The following is a 23,227-nucleotide window of genomic DNA, read 5'->3' as shown; positions in this document are numbered from 1 at the left end:
CCAAATAAAGATATAAACACACAGAATGTGGCATTGTTCCATCTTGCCCCCCTCGAACTTTAGTGTAAAGAGCAAGATATTGAGGAGGGAGGCAACCTTTCATACCTGCCGAAACTAATATGCAAATTGTATTTTAATTTTTCATATACAACGAGCCAAAAATTAAAGTGAACATGCCTCTCTTTTTTGAATATATAATAAAATTGAAATACATGGATCGTTTCATATTTAAAAGAAGGAAGCTTTTTAAAAGAGGTAACCACACAGTGAAAAAAAAAAACATAGGGAAGGTAATTCTTACCTAACTTAATGACGAGACAATTTCTTTTTATTATAATAATGAGAAAATATTACTCACCAGAAATTGCTTAGAATTTTCCATATTAATGTTAATGATCGCAAAAATATCAACACTAATAGGTTGAATGAACTATTCAAACTGGTGAAAAACCTAATTTGAAACCTGAATATATACAAAAAATAATTGAATATATTGGCAACTTAAAAAGACACACCAAACCAGATTGTACCTACCAAACCAGATTATACCTACCAGAAAACCTGTTTGGTACGGGGGCGCCACGCAAAGGCCCAGAATAGCATAGGAAGGAACGTAAAGTAGTAGAATAACATGGAAATTGCTATACCTGCACGCAAATAACATGGAAATTGCTATACCTGCACACAAATTCCATATGTGGTTACTACTATCGAAAGCTATTGGAGTGTAACTAGCCCCCTCCCCCCCTACGCCCATCATTTCCCCAAACACATCCAATCAAAATTTTGAGATAGCCATTTTGTTCAGAGTAGTTGATTTCCAGATAGAAAATATATTTTTGTAGAGGACACTCCCCCACAACCCTCAGGGCAAGGGTTTTAAGTTATACCCTGGGGGCATATATGGTTTTTTATAGAAGGCGTTGTCATAGAAACTTCAAAAAAGGCTCATTCGATTTGAAATTCAAAAAGCTAGTGTCCTTTTTAATAGTCTAAAGTGATTAGAGGGCAACTGGCCCCCCCTCACGCCCATCATTCCTCCAAACACATCCAATCAAAATTTTGAGATAGCCATTTTGTTCATCGTAGTTGATTTCCAGATAGAAAATATATTTTTGAGGAGGACACTCCCCCACAACCCTCAGGGCAAGGGTTTTAAGTTATGCCCTGGGGGCAAATAAGGTTTTTATAGAGAACGCGTTGTCGTAGAAACTTCAAAACAGGCTCATTCGAATGGAAATCAAAGGGCTAATGCCCTTTTTAATAGTCAAAAGTGATTGGAGTTCAACTAGCCCCCCCGCCCACGCCCATCATTTTCCCAAGCACATCCAATCAAAATTTTGAGATAGCCATTTTGTTCAGCGTAGTTGATTTCCAGATAGAAAATATGTTTTTGAGGAGGACACTCCCCCATAACCTTCAGGGCAAGGGTTTTAAGATATGCTCTGGGGGCATATAAGGTTTTTATAGAAGGTGTTGTCGTAGAAACTTCAAAAAATACTCATTCGATTGGAAATTCAAAGGGATAGGGCCTTTTTTAACAGTCGAAAGTGATTGAAGGGGAACTAGCCCCCCCCACGCCCATCATTCCCCCAAACACATCAAATCAAACTTTTGAGATAGCCATTTTGTTCAGCGTAGTTGATTTCCAGGGTGAAAAGATTTTTTTGAGGAGGACACTTCCCCAGAACCCTCAGGGCAAGGGTTTTAAGTTATGCCCTGGGGGCATATAAGTTTGTTATTGAGGGCGTTGTCTTATAAATTTCAAAAAAGGCTCATTCGATTGGAAAATCAATGGGATAGTGCCCTTTTTAATAGTCGAAAGTGATTGGAGGGCAACTACTCCCCCCCCCAAGCTCATCATTCCCCCAAACACATCCAATCAAAATTTTTAGATAGCCATTTCGTTCAGCATAGTTGATTTCCACGTAGAAAATATATTTTTTGAGGAGGACAATCCCCCACATTCCTCAGGGCAAGGGTTTTAAGTTATGCCCTGGGGGAATATAAGGTTTTTTATAGATGGCGTTGTCGTAAAAACTTCAAAACTGGCTCATTCGATTAGAAATTCAAAGGGCTATTGCCCTTTTTAATAGTCGAAAGTGATTGGAGGGCAACTAGCCCCCCCACGCCAATCATTTCTCCAAACACATTCAATCAAAATTTTGAGAGAGCATATATTTTGATTATTGTTGATTACTATATTTTAATTTTTCTGAGGAGGTCACTCCCCCACAACCCTCAGGGCAAGAGTTTTAAGTTATGCCCTTGGGGCATATAAGGTTTTTATAGAAGTTGGTTCCATAGAGACTTCAAAACAGGCTCATTCAATTGGAAATTCAAAGGGCTAGTACCCTTTTTAATAGTCAAAAGTGATTAGAATGCAACTAGCCCCCCCCCCATGCCCATCATTTCCCCAAACACATCCAATCAAAATTTTGAGATAGCCATTTAGTTCAGCGTAGTTGATTTCCAGATAGAAAATATGTCTTTGCGGAGAACAATCCCCCACAACCCTCAGGGCAAGGGTTTTAAGTTATGCCCTGGGGGCATATAAGGTTTTTATAGAAGGCGGTGTCGTAGAAACTTCAAAAACGGCTCATTCGAATGGAAATTTCGAGGGCTAGTGCTCTTTTTAATAGTCGAAGGTCATTTGAGGGCAACTAACCCCCCTCTCACGCCCACCTTTTCCTCAAACACATCCAATCAAAATTTTGAGGCAGCTATTTTATTAAACGTAGTTTTAAGGTCTGGAAATTATGTCTTTGAGGATGACAACTCCTCCATAGCCCTCAGGGCAAGGGTTGTAATTTAAGGATTCTCCGAATCCTTCATATTATTTCTTATGGAAGTGATAAACTTTAGAGATGGCTCATTTGATTGAAAAATTGAAAGTTCTTGTTAACTTTTTAAGAGTCAAAAGAGATTAAAGGGCAACTAGCCCCTCTCCTCCTCCACGCCCTAAATGCATCAGATAAAAATTTTGAGATACACATTTTGTTAAAATAGTTCAAAGTTCTGATAAAAAAAAACTCCGGTGTCGACACAGCCCACCAGGGCCCAGGGGTAGGCGTTTTAAGTTATGCCCTGGGGCATAAATTATTAAGGGGGGTTTATAACTTATGGGAAGGGGTTTTGTATGGGAAGAACACATTGGAAATCTATTATAATTATCCAATTATATGGTTAAAATACAAAATCTGTGATAGATGCAAAATTGCTTTGGCACACAAATCCCTATTAAGGTCAATTCCAAACAGTCGTGATCCCTTTGTGTCAGCAAGTCAAAGGGTCTAAACCCCCTTATTGGAGCTATTTTTTCAATCAATTCATTGTTGTCAATCACTGTCCACAAGTTATGCAAGCTGTCTATTGTTCATATATAAGGTTTTTATCAAAGAGGTAATCGTATAGATTTTGAAAAAAGCCTCATTCAATTTAAATTGAAAGTTCTAGATCCGTTTTTTAAAGTCAACAATAATCGGACATTAAGCAACCCCCCCCCCCCCAATGCCATAAAAATCTGTAACTTCTCTCAACCAAAACGAACAAAAATTAATTTAAAAAAAACTATCCTAAAAATAAGTTTTTCAAAGAGAAGTAAGGGCCTCTTTAAACTTAAGCTTAGGAGTTAAAAAAACCTGTTAAAATTCAATCTGAAAACGACCAGAAATTACTATTAATGAATAAATGAAACCCAAAAATGAACAGAAATTAAATAAACAATCATAGCAAAAAACATGCAACAAGTAATAATATAAATGAATAAATAGATCTTAAAGCGAATAATGCTTAGATTGAATATGAAAATCAAGCTTAAAACGAAAACAAATATTTTGCTATTAAACTATAAATGAAACTTAAAACGAACAGAAATTAAATAAACAGTCAATGCGAACACACATACAATATATATTAATGTAAATGAATAAATAAATCTTAAAACGAGTCAAACTTAAATTGAATATGCAAATCAAGTTTGAATCGAATAAAAATAACTACAAACAAGAGTTTGGGTATCGTCTCACTGCAAAAGCCTAAAACCTACTGCGTCACTGGCACTTTACTGAAAACGAATTATATTACAAATGTTTTCTTTTGTACTTAATATCGAAAATAAATATTAAAATTACAGTAAAATTTTGAACTGATGAGCTTTCAGCAATTAATATCATTATGCATCAAATATTCAGTTTAATTTATTAGTTCTTTTCAAGATTGGTCAAGACAAATATAGTTTCACTACAAGAAAAATTTGGATACTGCCCCCTTCTTTAACTGTAAAAACCTAAAGCCTTCTGCGTCATTGGAGCTTCACTGAAAACGAATTACTCGTATATTACAAATTTATTATTTTCCAGTTCTTACAGCATTGAAAATGAAAATAAAAACTACTTTGAAAAACAATCTTGAACTGATGGATCTTTTAACAATTAATATCATTATATATCTAATATTCAATTTGATTTTGTTTATACTTTCCAAGACTGTTCAAGACTCATATAGTTTTGCCGTTTTTTTTAACTCTGCCATTTTTTGTAACTAATCGTGTTAGTTTGTTATGAAAACATTCTATAGCTTCTAGGCATTTCTATTTGAGCTGAAAACTAAACTTCAAACTTTGTGGAACATGCATTTTCTTGCATGAAACACCAAAATATAATAAAATATCAAGTTTCGGAATGTTCCACCATTCTCAAGCAAGTGCCATTGGTATTTTTGAATCCACATTGTCAATTTAGGGGGTGGAGGGTAGGCTAATTCTCGTAGCAGCCCCATTCCGTCGTGGTATGGTTCACATTTTCAACACCTCGCATCCGGACTATCATATAATCTACCAAGCATACAACTACACCAAATCAGTATCAATAAATAAATGAAACCCAAAACGAACAAAATTTAAAATAAATATTAGAGTAAAACTCAAAACGAGCATAAATTAATGTGAGTAGGGTTCAAAACCCATATGCTTTCTAAAAGCCAGAATGTAATTTGTACTTTAATGAAAAAAAATTCAAATGAGTATACTGAAAAAAATGTGCATTGTCAATTTAATATACATATGCTGATATTTATTCCCTAAAACCTTAATTAGTTTTTGATTTCTTAAAGTTACAAAATTGAAAATATTTCAAAGAATTGTTTTCAGTGAAGCGCTAATGACGCAGTAGGTTATAGGCTTCTGCAGTGACACGATACCCAAACTCTTGCTTGTAGTTATTTTTATTCGATTCAAACTTGATTTGCATATTCAATTTAAGTTTCACTCATTTTAAGATTTATTTATTCATTTATATTAATATCTACTGTATGATTGTTCTTATTGATTGTACGTCTAATTTTTGGTCGTTTTGAATTTCACTTAGAATTTAATAGCAATCTGTTTGTTTTCTTTTTAAGCTTGATTTTCATATTAAATCTAAGCATTACTCGCTTTAAGATCTATTTATTCATTTATATTATTACTTGTATGTTTTTTACTATGATTGTTTATTAAATTTCTGTTCGTTTGGGTTTTATTTATTCTTTAATAGTAATTTATGGTCGTTTTGAGTTTGAATTTTAAAAGGTATTTGTATCTGCTGAGCTTAAGTTTAAAATGGCCTTTACTTTTCTTTGAAAACCTTAGTTTTCGGAAAGTTTTTTTTTAATTAATCCTGTACAGAGCTTAGTAACTCTTTCGCCATAATTGTTAGGATTTATCATTGGCAGCGCAATAGCGCTGCCTAAGTAAAGAACGATGTTGGCACAATGTATTATTTATGTTTTTGTTTCCATACCAGGGTACTTTGTATCGAAAGAGTTGTCGTAGAAACTTGGAAAAGGGCTCATTCGATTAAAAATTGGAATAGCTAGTGCCCCTTTTAGTAGACAAAAGTGATTGGAGGGCAACTGGCCCCCCCCCACGACCATCATTCCCCCAAACACATCCAATCAAAATTTTAAGATAGTAATTTTTTCCCGCGCAGTTCAAAGTTCAGGAAATTATACCTTTGAGCAGGACACTCCCCCCTCAGTCTTCAGGGCAAGGGTTATAAGTTATGCCCTGGGGGCATTTAAGGTTTTCATTGAGATAGCCATTTTGTTCAGCGTAGTTGATTTTCAGATAAAAAATATATTTTTGAGGAGGAAATTCCCCCACAGCCTTCAGGGAAAGAGTTTTAAGTTATGCCCTGGGGGCATGTAAGAACGATGTTGGCAGAATATATTATCTATTATTTTTTTCTTTTAGACCAGGGCACTTTGTATCGAAGAAGTTGTCGTAGAGACTTTGCAAAGAGCTCATACAATTAGAATTTAAAGTGGCTTGTGCCCTTTTTAATGGTCGAAAGTGATCGGAAGGCAACTAACACCCCTTCCACACCCACCATTTCCCGAAACACATCCAATCAAAATTTTGAGACAGCCATTTTGTTCAGTGTAGTTGATTTTCAGATAAAAATTATGATTTCTAGGAGGACACTCCCCCACAGCCCTCAGGGCAAGGGTTGTAAGTTATTCCCTGGGGGCATATAAGGTTTTTATAGAAAGTGTTGTCGTAGAAACTTCAAAAAAGGCTCATTTGATTGAAAATTCAAAGGGCTAGTGCCCTTTTTAAATCGTCGAAAGTGATTGGAGGGCAACTAACCCTCCCTCTATCGCCCACCTTTTCCGCAAACACATCCAAAATAAATTTTGAGATAGCCATTTTGTTCAACGAAGTTGAAAGTTCTGGAAATTGAGTTTTTGAGGATGACACCCCCCCCCCCCCCCCATAACCCTCAGGGCAAGGGTTGTAAGTTATGCCCTGGGGGGATATAAGGTTTTTTATAGAACGTTTTGTCATAGAAACTTCAAAAAGGGCTTATTCGATTGGAATTTGAAATGGCTAGTGCCCTTTTTAATGGTCGAAAGTGACTCGAAGGCAACTAACACCCCATCCACGCCCACCATTTACTAACACACATCCAATCAAGACTTTTAAGGGGCAGTTTTTCCCAATGTAATTCAAAGTTCTTGAAATTATATCTTAAAGTAAAAAACTCCCCCCAAAGTCATCCGGACAAGGGTTGTCAATCGAATTCTGGGGGCATGTCATATTTTTAGTGCAATCTTTTTCGTAGAAACTTCAAAAATGGGTCATTAGATTGGAAATTCAAAGGGCTAGTGCCATTTTTAATTGTCGGAAGTGATTGGAGGGCAACTAACCCCCCTCTCACGCCCACCATTTATCCAAATACATTCAATCAAAATTTTGAGATAGCCATTTTGTTCAACGTAGTTGTAATTTTTGGAAATTGGGTCTTTGAGGATGAAAACCCCTCCCCCTCACAGCCCTCAGGGCAAGGGTTACAAGATATGCTCTGGGGGCATATGGGGTTTTTATTGAAAGCTTTGTCGTAGAAACTTGAAAAAGGGTGCATTCGATTGGAAATTCAAAGGGCTAGTGCCCTTTTTAATAGTCGAAAGTCAAAGTCAAAGTTTAGAGATTGCCATTTTGTTCAACGTAGTTGAAAGTTTTGGAAATTATGTATTTAAGGATCACAAACCCCCCAGAGCCCCCAGGGCAAAGGTTGTAAGTTATACCCTTGGGGCATATAAGGTTTTTATAGATAGAGTTTTCGTAAACTTCAAAAGGGGCTCATTCAATTGGAAATTGAGAGGAGTAGTGCCCTTTTTAATAGTCGAAGGTGATTGGAGGGTAATTAACCCCCCTTTCACGCCCACCATTCCTCCAAACACATCGAATCAAAATTTTCAGATAACCATTTTGCTCGACATAGTAGAAAGCTCTGGAAATTAGGTAATTGAGAATGACACCCCCTCCAGCCCTCAGGGCAAGGGTTGTAAGTTATGCCCAGGGGGCATATAAGGTTATTATTGAAAGCGTTGTCGTAGAAACTTCAAAAGGGCTCATTTGATTGGAAATTGAAAGGGCTAGTGCCATTTTTTATTGTTGAAAGTGATTAGAGAGCGACTAACGCCCCTCTCACTCCCACCTTTTACCCAAACACATCCACGCAAAATTTTGAGATAGCCATTTTGTTTGACGTAGATGAAAGTTATGGAAATTAGGTCTTATAGCCCAGTAAAAATAGCTCAAAAAAAGGCCCAACCTCAAACAAATTGCAACAAAAATGATTTTTACACCAAAAAATCCAGAAAAATCAGAGAATAACATACTAAAAGCCCACCAAAATCCACCCATGGGGAAATCCGTGGCAGGAGAAAAACGGGAGAACCACGGGAAATTTCGCAAAATCCAGAAGAGTTCGGATTGGTCTAAGTCAAGATGATTTCCGATGTAATTTTTAACGTAGAAGCCAAATCTTGCATCAGAATCTCGATTACTCTGTCCCCTGAACATTTATGAGGAGGAAAATGGGGGAAGAAGGGGAGATTTTGGTTTTCCAGGTCATTACGATGTTAAGATGCGACCATCCTGCTAGCAGGATTTAGGCCTGGCATCAACAAGTTAGCATTCGGCATGACACCTAGCGACGAGTTCTCTGGACTGACATCTAGTGTCTCTTCAGTGACTGAATTACCCAAAATGTAACGCGCTGAATACTCAGAATAGGTAAGTTTTCTTATGTGTATTTGGTCATTTTCGTTCCGAATCTTCAAAAACGTTGGCAAATTTTCGTTTATCTTCTACCATTGAAAATTCTTTTCCTGTTAAGCGGTTACGATGCTCAGTTTTATGACTTTTTATCTCCGTTTTTACCAACGACATCTTGCGGCTTCTGGAATTAAATCTTAATTATTAAAATGACCAATCCATGGAAACCGTGTTAGTTACCTCACTGACAACAGTTCACTATGTTCGCTCAATTTGTGCTTCAATTCCAGTTTTCTACAAGAAGAGGGCAAATCTCGTGAATTTCTTTGCTCCGTATCTCCCTAATTATCAAACTAAAAAATTTCACAAATAGGGGGGGCTTACAACATCTTATCAGTCGTGTAAAATGTTCAGTTTTGTGCTTGCGTCGGGGATTGTTACGTTTAATTGGTTTTACCGTTTACACTAGTTGATATGATTATCTACTGTATATCTTTTCTAATTCACTGATGATTATTTGGGTTATTTTTTTTTACCAATTGTGGCTTGATGCAAGGATGTTCATATGATTTATGTTTGTTCAGTATTTAGGAGCCTAAAAAAAAGAAACATGTCGCGTACCTAGAGAGCAGTGTATAATTGCGTTTTTTTCTCGTTTTGTGTAATTTGTTCTAAGAGCTGATTTAGATCTTAGCTCCAGCGTTCGTCACTAAAAAGTACGTGTATAACTCCTAAGTTTATGTGTATTGCTTTTTTTTGCTTATTGCTCCGTCTTTTCCTTTTTTGTATGGTGGGTTTTCCAATAAATAATAATAATAATAAAGGAGATTCGCGGCTTCAGTCCTCTTCCCACATCAAGTTCTCTGTTACTGAATTAAGTTCTCTGTTATTCTAATATTATATTCTAATATTCTAATTATATAAATATTCTAATTATATTAATTATATAATATTCTAATATTATATTCTAATATTCTAATATTAATATTCTAATTAAGTTATTCATCAAGTTCTCTGTTACTGAATCTTTCGTATCTTTATTTCAGACGAGTATGGCTTCGCAATGTGCAATCTGTCTTCAGAGCGAAGAAGATGATAACAGTCTCTCTACGCTTGGAAGCAAAGGTGCTGTCACAATTAATGCTGCCAGTAAAGAAAGAGGTGATTCTGGCAAAGTTAACCCCGGTGACAAGGTTCATGCTCACTGCCGAAGAAACTTCAGTAACCAGAGAAGAATTTCTAGTCGTAAACGTTACAATGAAGGTGATTCAGCAAGTAATCAAGAAAGTAACAGTAGATCCTTACGTTCTGCAAGTTCTTTATTCGCATTCGACAAAGACCGTCTGTTTTTTGCGACCCCTCTCAGTGCTGATCTGCGTCATCCAGGCTATTCGCCATCCCAGACTGTTAGAAGAGACACATTTCAAGCCAGTGTTAGACTTCTGTGTTCACAAAGACAAGACGAATGGTCGACCAGCATTTTGGGAAGGTTAAATGCAGCTACTGCTGATCTCCACGCAGCTGATGCTATCTATCACACAGTTTGTTCAGTGAACTTCCGGACTGGAAAAAACTTGCCTCAGCGCTATTCGAAATTAAGTGGTGAACCTGAAGTAAAGAAGTGTAAAAATGGCAGACCTTCCGACGAGGTTCGAAAAGAAGCGTTTTACAAAGCTGAGAACTTTTTTGTCGGTCTGGACGATGTGCAGGTTACACTGACCGATATTTCGAAAAAAATGGAGTTTTTAGCCGAAACGGATTTGAAGCCATACCGCAACGTTTATCTGAAGAAAGTGCTAGATGATTACTTTGGTGACAAGATGACCATTTCTGATGCTCCTGTACAGCAAAGTATAGAGACGCTTAGGGAGACAGCTGCAAGCATTCTCCGGGATTATTACCAATTGCCAAAAGACGTAAATCTGGAGAAAGAAAAAGTCGAGATTGCGAAAGCTTTTGCAAGAATATTGGAGAGCGAATTAAAGACTGTGATATCGTTCAAAGAAGAATATGACCAAATACGCACCTTAGTTTCGGCAGATGACCATCTCGAGTTCCTTGTTCCATCCCTACGGCTTTTCCTGTCCATTTTGATCAAACACAATGGCGCAAAACTTGTAGCCAGTGCAATAGGGCAGGCAATAATGCAAAACACCAGACCTCGAAGCATTACTCCACCAATTCAGTTGGGGATGGCTGATTCTATACCTCATCGGTTCGGTTCACGCGACGCTATCGACACACTGAGCAGCCTAGGTTTTTGTATTGGCAATACAGAAGCCCTACGATTTGAAAGATGTGCGGCAATGGCTGAAAGCCCCGACCAAGAACTCAACATACCAAGAGGCACTCTTGTCCAGTACATTGCAGACAATTATGATCATAACGCTAACAGTCTGGAAGGGCACCGTACTTCACATGGCATGGCCATTCTTGAGGTTAAGTCGCCCGGCGGCAAAGAAGAGTTACGCGTGTTTTCTAGAAAAGATTTTGACTTGAAAGAAATTATAGAAAAAGCTGCTATAAAGATCTACCCTTACGTGAAGCATACTGCCTTTACAAATCAGCTCACTTACGTAGAGTTGGTACTTCTAGAGTTCAGAGACAATGGCAGACATCTTGATATCATGTGGGTAAATTCTCAGCTAGCTCTGCGAGGTTCTCCAGTTGGCTGGTCAGGTGCAATGCAGTCAGCTCATGCTGGAAAAACCCAGAAGCGGTCATCGATAGTTTTTCAGCCTATGATTGATTTAAACCCAACCGATCTCACGTGCATCAACACAAAGTTGATGTTTATTGCAGAGAAGGCAAAGAACCTGAACCAGATTCCTGTCGTAACCTTCGACCAACCACTGTATTGGAAAGTGGGAATGATGGTTGAATCGTCGCGTTTCAGTAGCCCCTTGAAAGAGATCGTAGTGATGCTTGGGTCCTTTCCTGGAAGAATGAGTTTTCTTGAGTATATGGACCTTTTTATGGAAGAAGCAGACATGGTTGAAGCCCCTGATTATACCTACGCACCGAAAACTGTAAAATACCTACTATCTGGCGAAACAGTATCAAGAACAATCAGCGCATACTCTCCTCATGACGTGGCTCTGCACATCTTAATTTTTTCCCGTTCCTTCAAAGATAATTCTGACGGTCTACGAAGTAAACTCGCACCCCAAATGGTGAGCGCAGCCAGTGTCTATACAGAGCTGACATCCGAAAATATTTCTATGGAAGACCTTTCTGCGTCTCCAGCGGTGGTTTCACTTTTAGAAGAAATTGAGCAGGCAAAGAAGGAGCTAGTTAGCGAATCTAGGACTGCAAAACTGTGGCTTGAACAGTATTCTGAAATGAATAAAACTCCTAGGATGTCAGTTCGCGCTGAACGGACTGGAGATTTTGACCTGTATCTTGAGAGCTGGTTTAGTATGCTTCCTTATTTCGCGGAATGAGGTCGAACTGCATATGCTAAATCAGCCCGTCTTCATTTACAAACCCTTGTTGGTTTGAAAGAATCGCAGCCAGAACTATACGAGAAGTTCCAAACTGGTCACTTTTCTGTTAACAGAACCGAACATTCGCGGTCAGGACTGGTAGCAGACTTTGTTATAGAACAAGTCTTCATGAAAACTCTGAAGACCGCTGGCGGTCTCACTAGAGGGAGAGGTATGAATGAAGCGCAGCGGTCGATCTGGACACTATCTATGGCAGTGCGAGCTCAAATGAATGCAATCATACAGGACCTAACTGGATCTATTTACCACACAAGCGACCAGCACGCTGATACATCGGGGTCCAGGATATTGAGAGACAGCGAAGATTTTCAGAAGTTGCTCAAGTTCCTTGAGCCTTTGCAGCCGTTCAACAGGGGTCAGGAGCTAATGAATATTGTTACCGGAGTGAATGTTTCGCCAGAGGTCAACGTAGACGAAGCAAAAGACGTTGGGTTGCACATACTGCAAGGGATGGTTGGAAAGCCAGTAGAGACTTTTGTACTCAAAAAGAGAGATAAAGTCGTAACTTTGGCTGCAAAGTGGGCTCCGAAGCTTGATGGTGAGCCGGTCGAGATTGACCAAACGTTATTGTTTCAGCGACTAGCGGCTGTAGCCACTGCCGACGATCAGGATCTGTCGGATACTCTTGGTTATGAACTTTGATCTTTTCCTCCTGCACTTTTCGGGTCATACCAACTACTACGCACAGCTGACAAGGCTTCCCTCTCAAATGCCCTCTGGAAAATGATCGAAGGCTCTTCTGCGAATTTTCAACGAGTTGCAAATATTTTGTAGATGGAGGATGGCTCCTACATAAATTGCCTTGGACAACCGGCGCTACTCTTGACCAGACTCACTTGAAAAGATCGAAAGGCATAAGATCTCCTGATATCGACTTTACTGGGACAACAACGGTAACCCTCAAAAAAGACTTTTTCCTGAACAACCTGAAGAACAAGGGAAAATTCATCCTCCTGCTTGGTGGAGTGCTAAGCTCGTCAGGATGTCGCGTGGTGTATGCTTCAGGTGATGCAGATTTCACGATTGCGACAGCCGCAGTGACAAGTTGTTCTGAGGTAAAAACCTGTCTTGTTGGCAATGACACAGACCTGCTCGTCTTGCTTCTTCACTATTGCCAGCCAGGAAGCTACCCACTTTTCTTTCGAGCGGAGACCAAGCTGGGAACATCCAAACTCTACAACATATGAGAACTAAAAAGCAAGCTTGGGGAAGTCGCAGAGGTCATACTGCCCATCCATGCTTTCCTGGGATGCGATACGACCTCTAGGTTCTACGGTGTAGGAAAGCCAGTGTCACTTTTACTGGCTAAGATTATTGAAGAATTCCGAGAAAGCGGCAGTTTTTTGCCGGAAGAACTCAGAAAAGCATCAGATCATCAGTGCAGGCGAAAAGCTCACACTGCTTGTTTATCGGGCTAAAGCTGATACCAACCTTCAGGATTTGCGTCACACCATGTTTGTCACAAAACTGGCTTCTTCGACCTCGTTCCTCCGCCCAGAAAGTTTGCCTCCGATATTGTCAGTTGCGAAGTTTCACTTCTTCAGAGGTTTCCTACAGGACATGGAATGGATGTGTTGCTCAGCTGATCTGGACCCATGTGACTGGAGTGTGCGGCTAGACAGAACCAAGTACGTACCTGTAACGATGGACTCGAAGCCAGCACCCGAAGCACTACTGAGAATGGTACGATGTGCTTGCAAGTCAGGTTGTGAAACAAAGCGTTGCAGTTGCAAAAGAAACGGACTTCAGCCAAAAAAAAAAGAAAGAGAATTCAATTTCCCTACTTTTCACCCTCTGCCAGTTTTTTCCGATGAAGGAAAACTAGTATTCTGAAGGAAGATTTGGATTCTGCGTCTCAAATAATATTAGAAATAGTCTTTACAGCGATAAAATCGAGCGAGTTTGAGTCTTACTCATTTTCCCGTGTTGCCCCCGGTGACCCTATCAGATACCCCCGCTGGTGTGATATAATAATTCTGATGCAGAATTCGAGTTCTGAAACTTGAACTACGTAGGACTGGGTATTTACAGTGCTAAAATCAGAGGTCCTGGTATTTTTTTCAGAATTTTTCCTCTTTCCCCTCTTTTTTCTCTGTCAAACTTTTTCCCATCGGTGGATTTTGGTGGGCTTTTAGTATGTTGTTCTCCTGATTTTTCTGCCTTTTTTGGTGCAAAAAGCATTTTTTTTACAATTTGTTTGACCTCAAACGCTATTTTTACTGGGCTATTAGAGGATGACAACCAACCTAACAGCCTTTAGGGTAAGGGTTGTAATTGTCTGGCCTTCCCAAGGCCAGATAAATGCACTCTAGTGAAAAAAATACAAATGAATGTGCATTGTCAGTTTAATATACATATACTGATATTTAGGAATTAAAATGGTAATATTATTGGATATATTAAAGTTATAAAGTAAAAACATTTATATTTTTTCAGTAAAGTGCAAATTTTGTTCTGGCCTTGGGAAGGCATAGGGGTTTTGAGCCCAACTTATGTTAATTTCTGCTTGTTTTGAGTTTGACTCAGTTATTTACTTTAATTTCTGTTCGTTTTGGGTTTCCTATATTTATCGATTTTGATTTGTGGTAGTTTCACGCCTGGTAGATTATTTTATTTTATTTTTGCTCATTTTTTGTTTAATAGAGTTCTTTACTTTTCTTTGAAAAACTTAATTTGTGGAAATATTTTTTCAGTTAATTTTACAAGAAACCTGAAATACAATTATACTAACTTTTATGAACACCAAGAATTTACCTGCGATTGTGGGAATTTCTTCTAGAAGTTCTACTTGGATAATCTGGTTCCTGTCAGGCATATTTTTCAACCTTTTATAAATTCCTTCAACAATTTCTTTCCGATTCTTTGCAAATAAACCAACGTGATCACCAGGTAAAAATGTGATTGGCTCCTTCCATTCAATGTCTTTCCAGGTCAAGGAAACGTTTAGAGTTGCCAACCTGAAAGAATGAAAAATCTGAGAGAATTGTGTTTCTGTTAGCCCAAAAAAGTTATTTTCGCAGTTTTAATTAATCCAGCAAATGCAGTTTTTTTCGTTAACAGAAACTTAATGCCAAAAACCTTGGGGTAATCTACCCCAAAAAAAGATACATAGTTTTTCGAATTTGATGGTGTGCTTTAAGTGAGAGGTTAAAAAAAATTGGAAGTGTAAAAGAGACCTATAAGTTTTTTTCCGAAAAAGAAGCCTTTCAAAGGAAAGTAAAGGTCATATTAAAATTCAGATCAGCAGATACAAATACCTGTCAAAAATTCAACTAGAAACGATAAGAAATTACTATTAAAGAATAAATGAAACCCAAACGAACAGAAATTCAACAAACAATCATAGCAAAAAATATAAAACAAGCACTAATGTAAATAAATAAATTACAAGAAATTATTATTAATAAATAAATAAAACCCAAAACGAACAGAAATTAAATAAACAATCATTGCAAACAAACATACTTGACTTACTTGACTTAAGGCTCCTGCCGCGTTGGGGGCGGCGTAGAGAGCGTCGCAACTCTGCTCCTCCAGGCTGACCGGTCTGGTGCTATTAATGGGTCCTCGTCGATAGCAATGTTAGCTATCTCAAGGAATTTGTTGAGGCTATCCAGCCTCCTTGTCTGAGGTCTGCCCCTCGGGCGAGACCAGCCATGAGCTTTGGCGTCAAAATCGTAGACTATTCGGGCTGGGGTTGTCATCGGTATACGCAGGAGGTGTCCGAACCATCTGAGAGTACGGTGCGCTATTTGGACGGAGAATGGTACTTGGGCGGCGAGTGCGAGCAACCTTGCGTTGCTTACAAAATCGTCCCATCGAAGTCCCTCAATCCGACGGATCTGTTTCGTCTGGTAGACGTCTATCATGCTGAGGATTGTTGATTTGAGAGGCCAGGGTTCCGCTGCATAGAGGAGGACCGAGCTTACGGATGCATTATACATTCGCATCTTCGTGCACCTAGATATATGCGGCATTCTCCAGAGATTGTTGAGCCTTCCGACGATAGACGAGGCTTTTGAAACTCGGCCGCACACCTCTTCCACTTTAGAGCTGACATTAGACAGCACAGAGCCAAGATAAGTGAAGTTCTTTACAACCTCAACAGGAGCTCCGCAAACAGTTATGTTCTCAGGGAGCGAGACTGGGCTTGGGGGCTCAATTACCAATATCTTCGTTTTAAACCAGTTTATTTTCAGCCCAACTTTTGCTGCCTCTTCCTGCAGGACTTCCAGAGCGTCAGTCAACTGGTCGATCGAGTCAGCAACGAGACCAAGATCATCTGCGAAGTCAGCGTCCGTCAGAACGCGATTTCCAAACTGAAGACCAAGGGGCGGGCGATTTGTTGTTCGTGTTATGACATGGTCTATCACACAATTAACAGTCCCGGGGTGGTGGCACACCCTTGTCGTACACCGGTTTGATGCCGAATGTCGTGCTCCGTTTGCCGTTGACTTGGACGCAAACCACGGTCTCTTCGTAAAGTTTTTCAAACAACTTGCAGTATTTTTCTGGTAGACCAGTTGATCGAAGTATCAGCCAGAGCGAGTTGTGATCCACCGAGTCAAACGCAGCCTTGAAGTCCACAAAGGCTACATAAGCTTTCCTCCGGAATTACTTCGTCTTCTCAATTAACTGGCGCATGGTAAAGATTCGTTCGACAGTTGATCTCCCGGGCATAAGCCCCGCCTGCTGGACTCTTCTCTTGCTTCTGAGAATGCTTGTGCATCTATCCAGCAGGGTCACCGCAAAGAGCTTTCCAGGCACTGAAAGTAGCGTTATGCCTCTGTAGTTCGAACAGATGCTCTTGCTCCCCTTTCTCTTACATAAGGGCAGGATTATACCACCTCACCAGTCCTTTGGGATCCATTTTGTGAGCCAAACCACAGAAAACAGCAAATGGAGCCAAAGTAACATCACCGGTCCGGCCTACTTCAGGAGCTCAGCAGATACATACGGCTGCCGCTTTGTTCTTCAAACGTTTTACTGCTGTGTAGATTTCTGATGATGTGAAAGGAGTTTCTGTGTCACTTTTCAGCAGTTCCTGGGTGCTGGCGGCTAAGCTGATGAGTTCCTGGTCAGTCTGCGCTACGGCTTCGGCGTTGAGGTGGCCTGAGAAGTGGTATTTCCATTGACTGACCTGGGCAGCTTCGTCACTGAGCGGCTTGCCATTCACAGAGACAACAGATACAATCGAGGGGGCTATGTCGCCTGTTAGATCACGGAAATACTTATAGATACTGCCAACGTCACCTTTCTTGGCTACACCCTCTAGCTCATGTGCCTTCCTTTCCACAAACAGCTTCATGTCTCGCTGTATCAGTTTGTTGCGGACACCATTAAGGCTTCTGCAGGTTGGCATGTCACCGAGTAACCTCGCCTTGCGTCTCTGCTCTATGATGTCAAGCGTATCCGACTGAATCCACGCTTTATTAACATGTTTTTTCCGTCCAACAGTTGCTGTCGCTGATTCCAGGACATTCTTTTTGAACGAGAGCCGTGCGTTTTCACAACTTTCAAATGGTAGGAGTGCGTCGAAGCGGTTCGAGACATCAATGGCATATTTCGACCGTATCTTCTGATCACAGAGGCGAGAGACATCGATCTTGACTGGTCTTGGTTCTGAGCGATGGGCTTTGAGTCTTAGTCGCATGTTAGCGACGACGAGGCGATGGTCAGTGTTGCCAGTCTCGGTGGCTCTACACGTCCTGCAGTTACTGATCGAAGACCTCCAACTCTGTGACACGATAATGTAGTCGATCATATTTTTGGTATGGCCGTCGTTGCTGTACCATGTATATTTGTGAATGTTCTTCCTTTTAAAAATGGTATTCGTAATCACAAGGTTGTGCATGCTGCAGAGTTATAGAAGCCTTAGACCATTTTTATTTAGGGAATCCGGAGTAACTGGTCCAATGACTTGTCGCCATAAGTTGTGGTTGTCGCTCACAGTTGTATTAAGGTCACCCAGGAGAATTACAATATCGTGCGGTGATATCTTAGACAATTCGTTCGTCAAGGCAGAGTAGAAAGTGTCGAAACAAACATACAATAGGTACTAATATAAATGAATAAATAAATCTTAAAACGAGTGAAACTTAAATTGAATATGCAAATCAAGCTTGAACGAACAAAAATCACTGCAAACAAGAGTTTGGGTTTTGCCTCCTTCTTTCACTATAGAAGTTTAAAACCTACTGCGTCATTGACGATTTATTTATTTATTTATATTATTATCTGTTTTCATTATTACTTGTTGTATGGTTTTTTGCTATGACCATTTATTTAATTTCTGTTCGTTTTGGGTTTTATTTATTTTTTAACAGTAATTTCTTATCGTTTCTACTTTGAATTTTAACAAGTTGTTGTATCTACTAATCTCAAGCTTAATATGGTCTTTACTTTTCTTTGAAAAACTTCTTTTTCGGAAAGTTTTTTTAAATTAATTTTTGTTAATTTTTTTATTGCAAAAAGTCTCAAGCTTTAAGAGAATGCTTTATTCCAAAACCATTTTTTTTCCACATCAAACTGTCATCAAAGTATCAATGGTAGTATCAAAGTACCAAAGTTCAAATTAAAGAAAGCATCTAATTAAACAAGGTATCAAGGTAAACAAAGCGTCAATAAGCATGTTCCGTAGCTCAGAACCATTTCTCCGGGGCTGGGGGGGGGGGGGGGGGGGGTTCAAACCCGGAAATATATTTATTTGGCCGTTGAACTATTTTGAACAAAATGGCTATCTCAAAATTTTGACCGGAAACCCTTTGGGAAAGTGGGGCGTGGGCCAATTGTCCACTGATCACTTTTAACTCTAAAAAAAAGAACTAGAAGTTTCAACTTCCGATCAAATGACCCCGTCCAAAGTTAGTACTGCCACCCTTTCCTCAAAAAAGTTATATTATAACAATGGGCAACTTAAATAAGCTACAATCCTTTCCCTGGGGACTATGGTGGATTTGTCAACCCCTAAGTTATAGCAACTTGAATTTATGACTACTTTGAGCAAACTGGCTATTTCAAAATTTTTGTGAGATGCATTTGGGGGGAAAAGGCACAAGAGGGGGGAGGGGGATTGTTACTTCTTGATCATTCTAGATTCTTAAGAAGGGCACAATACATTTGTATTCCGATCGAATGAACTTCTTCCAAAGTTTATACGACCACACCTTCCATACAGAAGTTGTGTATGTTAACGATGTGCTGCTACTATAATTTACAGCCCTTTCCCCCAGGGCTGGGGGGGGGGGGGGTTCAAACCCGTAACCATAGCTATTTGGCATTTGGACGATTAGGAACAGAATGGCTAACTCGAAATTTTAATCGAAATCATTTAGAAAAAAGGTGTGTGTGGGGGGGGGGGGGGTTGCCAACCGTCTGATTGCTCTTGATCATAAAAATGGAGCTAGAACTTTCAATTTATATCGAATGAGACTTTTCCAGAGTCTATACGATTACTCTTCGATAAAAATCTAATATATGAACAAAGGACAGCCTGCATAACTTACAGCCCTTGCCCTGGGGACAGTGGAAGGTTTTGTCAACCCCCGATGACTAATTATTTTAATTAATTCACCTCTTGTCTATTTCAGACATAGCGGCCATCTCAAAATTTTGATTGGATGCGTTTGGGGAAAAGAGGGCATGGAAAAGGGCGGGGGGCATGATGCCCTCCATTCACGTCTGACTCTTAAGAAAGGCTAGAACATTTGATTTCCGATTCAATGAGCTTCCTCCGAAGTTTATAACACCACCCCTTGCATATGAAGTGCCTCTGGAGAAAAAAAAATGGAGCGTTATGTCCTTATGGCCTTGGTGGGGGTGAGGCTAGTTCCCATCTGACCACTTTTGACTCTTAAGAAGGGAACTAAAACTTTCAATTTATAATCATTGGATCCTCCTCCTAAGTTTATACGACAACCTTTTCCATAAAAACTTTATATGCCCCCGGGGTATAAGTTGAAACCCTTCCCCGTTTTTTGGGGGGAGGGGGGGGTAGGTGAACCCCGAAGTTTTTTCATCTGATCGTTGGAATATTAAAAAAAATGGTTATCTCAAAATTTTGATTGGATGTATTTGGGGAAAAGAGGGTGGGAGGGGGGTATATGCCCGCTGATCACTTTTGATGACTCTTAAAAAAATAAATAGAAATTCCAATTTCCAATCAAATGAGCCACCTCTAATATTTATACGACCACCCATTACAAAAAACTTTATCTGCCCCCGGGTCATAACTTACAACCCTCCCCCGGGCTCTGGGGGGGGGCTGTGTTGACCCCTGAGTTTTTGTTATTTGATGTTTAAAATATTTTGAACAAAATGGCTATATAAGAAAGTCAATCAGACGCATTTGGGAACAAGTGGGTTTGTGGGAAGGGGGAGGGGGCTAGTTGCAATCGGATAACTCTTGACTCTTAAAAAGGGAATTCGAACTTCGAATTTCTAATCATTTGAGTCCCCTCCGAGTTTTATACGCCCGCATCTTCCGTAAAAACTTTATATGCCCCCAAGTTATAAGATACAAACCTTCCCCTGGGCTCTAGGCGGGGGGGGGGGGTATGTTGACCCAGAAGTTCTTGTTATCTGATCGTTGTACTATTTAAAAAAACTGGTAATCTAAAAATTTTGATCGGATGCATTTGAGGAAAAGAGGGTGTGTCTCTTTCTCTCTGTGTGCGTAGGGGGGGGGGGATGGATACGCTTCAATCCATTTTGAAGCATAAACACGTAACTAGAACTTTCAATTTCCAATCAAATGAGCCACCTCTGAAGTTTATATGACCTCCCCTTACATAAAAACCTTATATGCCCAAGGGGCATAACTTGAAACAATTGCTATTTTCAACATTGTTTTGAACTATTTTTGTTGATTTTTCAACTATTTTTAACAAAATGGCTATCTTAAAATTTTTATTCGATGATTTTGGGAAAAACAACGTAGAGGGGGGGGGGAGGGTTAGTTGCCCTTTGGTCTCTTTTGACTCTTTAAAAGTGAACTAGAACTTTCAATTTTCGAAAAAAGGGGGAAATACCCCCTAAAAGATATACAACCTTAACAAAAATCACACCATCAGATTCAGCGTCTCGGAGAACCCTGTTGTAGAGGTTTCAATCTCCTATTTGCAAAAATGTAGAATTTTGTATTTTATGCCAGAAGAAAGATCACGGATGCGTGTTTATTTGTTTTTTCCCAGGGGTGATCGTATCGACCCAGTGGTCCTAGAATATCATGGGAGGGCTCATTTGAACGGAAATTAAAATTTCTAGTGCCCTTTTTAAGTGACCAAAAAATGGAGGGCAACTAGGCCCTTTCCCACACTCATTTTTTCCCCAAAATCACCCGATCAAAATTTTGAGATAGCCATTTGGTTCAGCATGGTCGAAAATATGATAACTATGTCTTTTAGGATGACTTAATCCCCCGAAGTCCCCGGGGGGAGGGTTGAAAGTTATGAACTTTACCCAATGTTTACATATAATGTTGGTTACGGGTAAGTATGCAGACATTTTCAGGGGGGGAATTTTTCTGGTAGTGGGGGGGGGTTATTTGGGATGATCTTTCCATGGAGGAAGTCTTCATGGGGGAAGGGACATTGCTGTGAAGGGGGTGCCGGATTTCCCAGCATTATTTAAAAAAACAATCGGAAATAATATAAAAAACAACAAGTTTTACAACTGAAAGTAAGGAGCAACATCAAAACTTAAAAAGAACAGAAATTATTACGTATGTGATTGGGTTTGCCCCCTAGTCAATACTTCACTCTTTAAGCCAAAATTTTTTTAGTACTTTCATAAGAGCTATTTATTCTAATTAACGGCCTTTGTGATTAAGGGGTCATTTTTAAAGAATTGGAACAAAATTCTAACTTTAGAGTAAAGAGCGAAGTATTGACTAGGGGTCGAACCCCCTAAGATAGGCTACGTATTAAAAATATATGAATATAGAAGTTCGTTATGTGAGTTAATTCGTAAGTTACGTATATTTATTACTAATAAAAACGTTCGTAAATAAAATTAAATAACTTTCGAGAAAGCCACTTAACCAAATAATTTTAAAATCAATATGCAAATTTTGTTTTAATTAGTCATGTACGGTGAGCCAAAATCAAAACCTGCATTAATTCAAAAACGTTCAAAAATTAAACAAAAAAAACAAGTTTTTCTAATTGAAAGTAAGGAGCGACATTAAAACTTAAAACGAACAGAAATTATTCCGTATATGAAAGGAGCTGTCCCCTCCTCAACGCCTCGCTCTTTACGCTAAAGTTAGACTCTTTCTCACAACTCTATTTTTTAAAACAATAAAAAAATTTAGCGTAAAGAGCGAGGCGAGGCCACACTGGATTTCGAATTTTTTTTAAGTTATTCATGAAGTTTTCATGAAAAAGTGCCTCCATGTCTGCAATTTCCGGTCCATTGACTTGATTTTTATGTGAAGGTTCATTATTAAGTAAACAACGGTCAAAGATATTGAGAGAAACAAAGTTTATTTTATTTGACTGTAGTAAATTATCATAAATTTTATTTAAGCCAAATTCACCGGTATCTCTGTTCAAAGCCAGGTTTCTGAATAAATTTTTCCGATAAAATCCGGAATTTTATTGAAAATTCCGAATATACAAAGAAGAAATATCTTACTTTTTTTAACAAAGGTGCACCAAAGAGGTGTAGAACTGAAATATTGAAAAAACTGAAAATAATTTGCACAGAGCTTAGCGATTGGATTTACCTCTGTTTTCAATAATTCTCAAGTAACCCACCTGAGTCTTCATAAGGGATTAAAAAAATCCGCAGAGAACGGAAAGAATGGAAATTATTAGCAATATTGATGCCCAGCCACATAAACCATGTAATAGAGGGGACAAAAAACAATTTACACGCTAGAGGTGAAGGTGACGGAAACAAAGAGCCAAAAATAAAGTACCTCGCACTAATAAAAGATTGAATAAAGTCCAGTTCGAACAAATGCACCAGTTCGAACAATAAAGTCCAGTTCGAACCAGTTTGAACAAATGCAGTTCGACACATAATTAAAAGACTAGGAATATCTATCTTTACTGCCACTGATAACAAGAAGGTCATCAGATTATGCTGGATGTAGAAATTTAGAGACCCAGAAAAATAAGTCGGGGATACATTATTAATTATGTGAGAAACATATGTTTTAAATAGACCAGGGTAT

At 39.1% G+C, this 23,227-nt stretch overlaps 1 protein-coding gene across 2 annotated transcripts in view; it reads right to left on the bottom strand.

The window, feature by feature from the left end:
• The window catches only part of Nos (Nitric oxide synthase), a 614,880-nt gene that overhangs the window by 98,421 nt on the left and 493,232 nt on the right, over window positions 1–23,227 (bottom strand). For both annotated transcript variants that reach the window (XM_089089493.1, XM_089089494.1), the window contains exon 19: window positions 14,803–15,005. In XM_089089493.1, the coding sequence (XP_088945619.1) occupies window positions 14,803–15,005 (203 nt within the window). The remainder of the gene's footprint in view (window positions 1–14,802; window positions 15,006–23,227) is intronic.

This window comes from Artemia sp. Qi Xiang Cuo, chromosome 5 (assembly GCF_049724085.1).
Source record: "Artemia sp. Qi Xiang Cuo chromosome 5, ASM4972408v1, whole genome shotgun sequence".
In the NCBI taxonomy this organism is placed as follows: domain Eukaryota; kingdom Metazoa; phylum Arthropoda; class Branchiopoda; order Anostraca; family Artemiidae; genus Artemia; species Artemia sp. Qi Xiang Cuo.
This window is presented reverse-complemented; position numbering and strand designations above follow the sequence as displayed.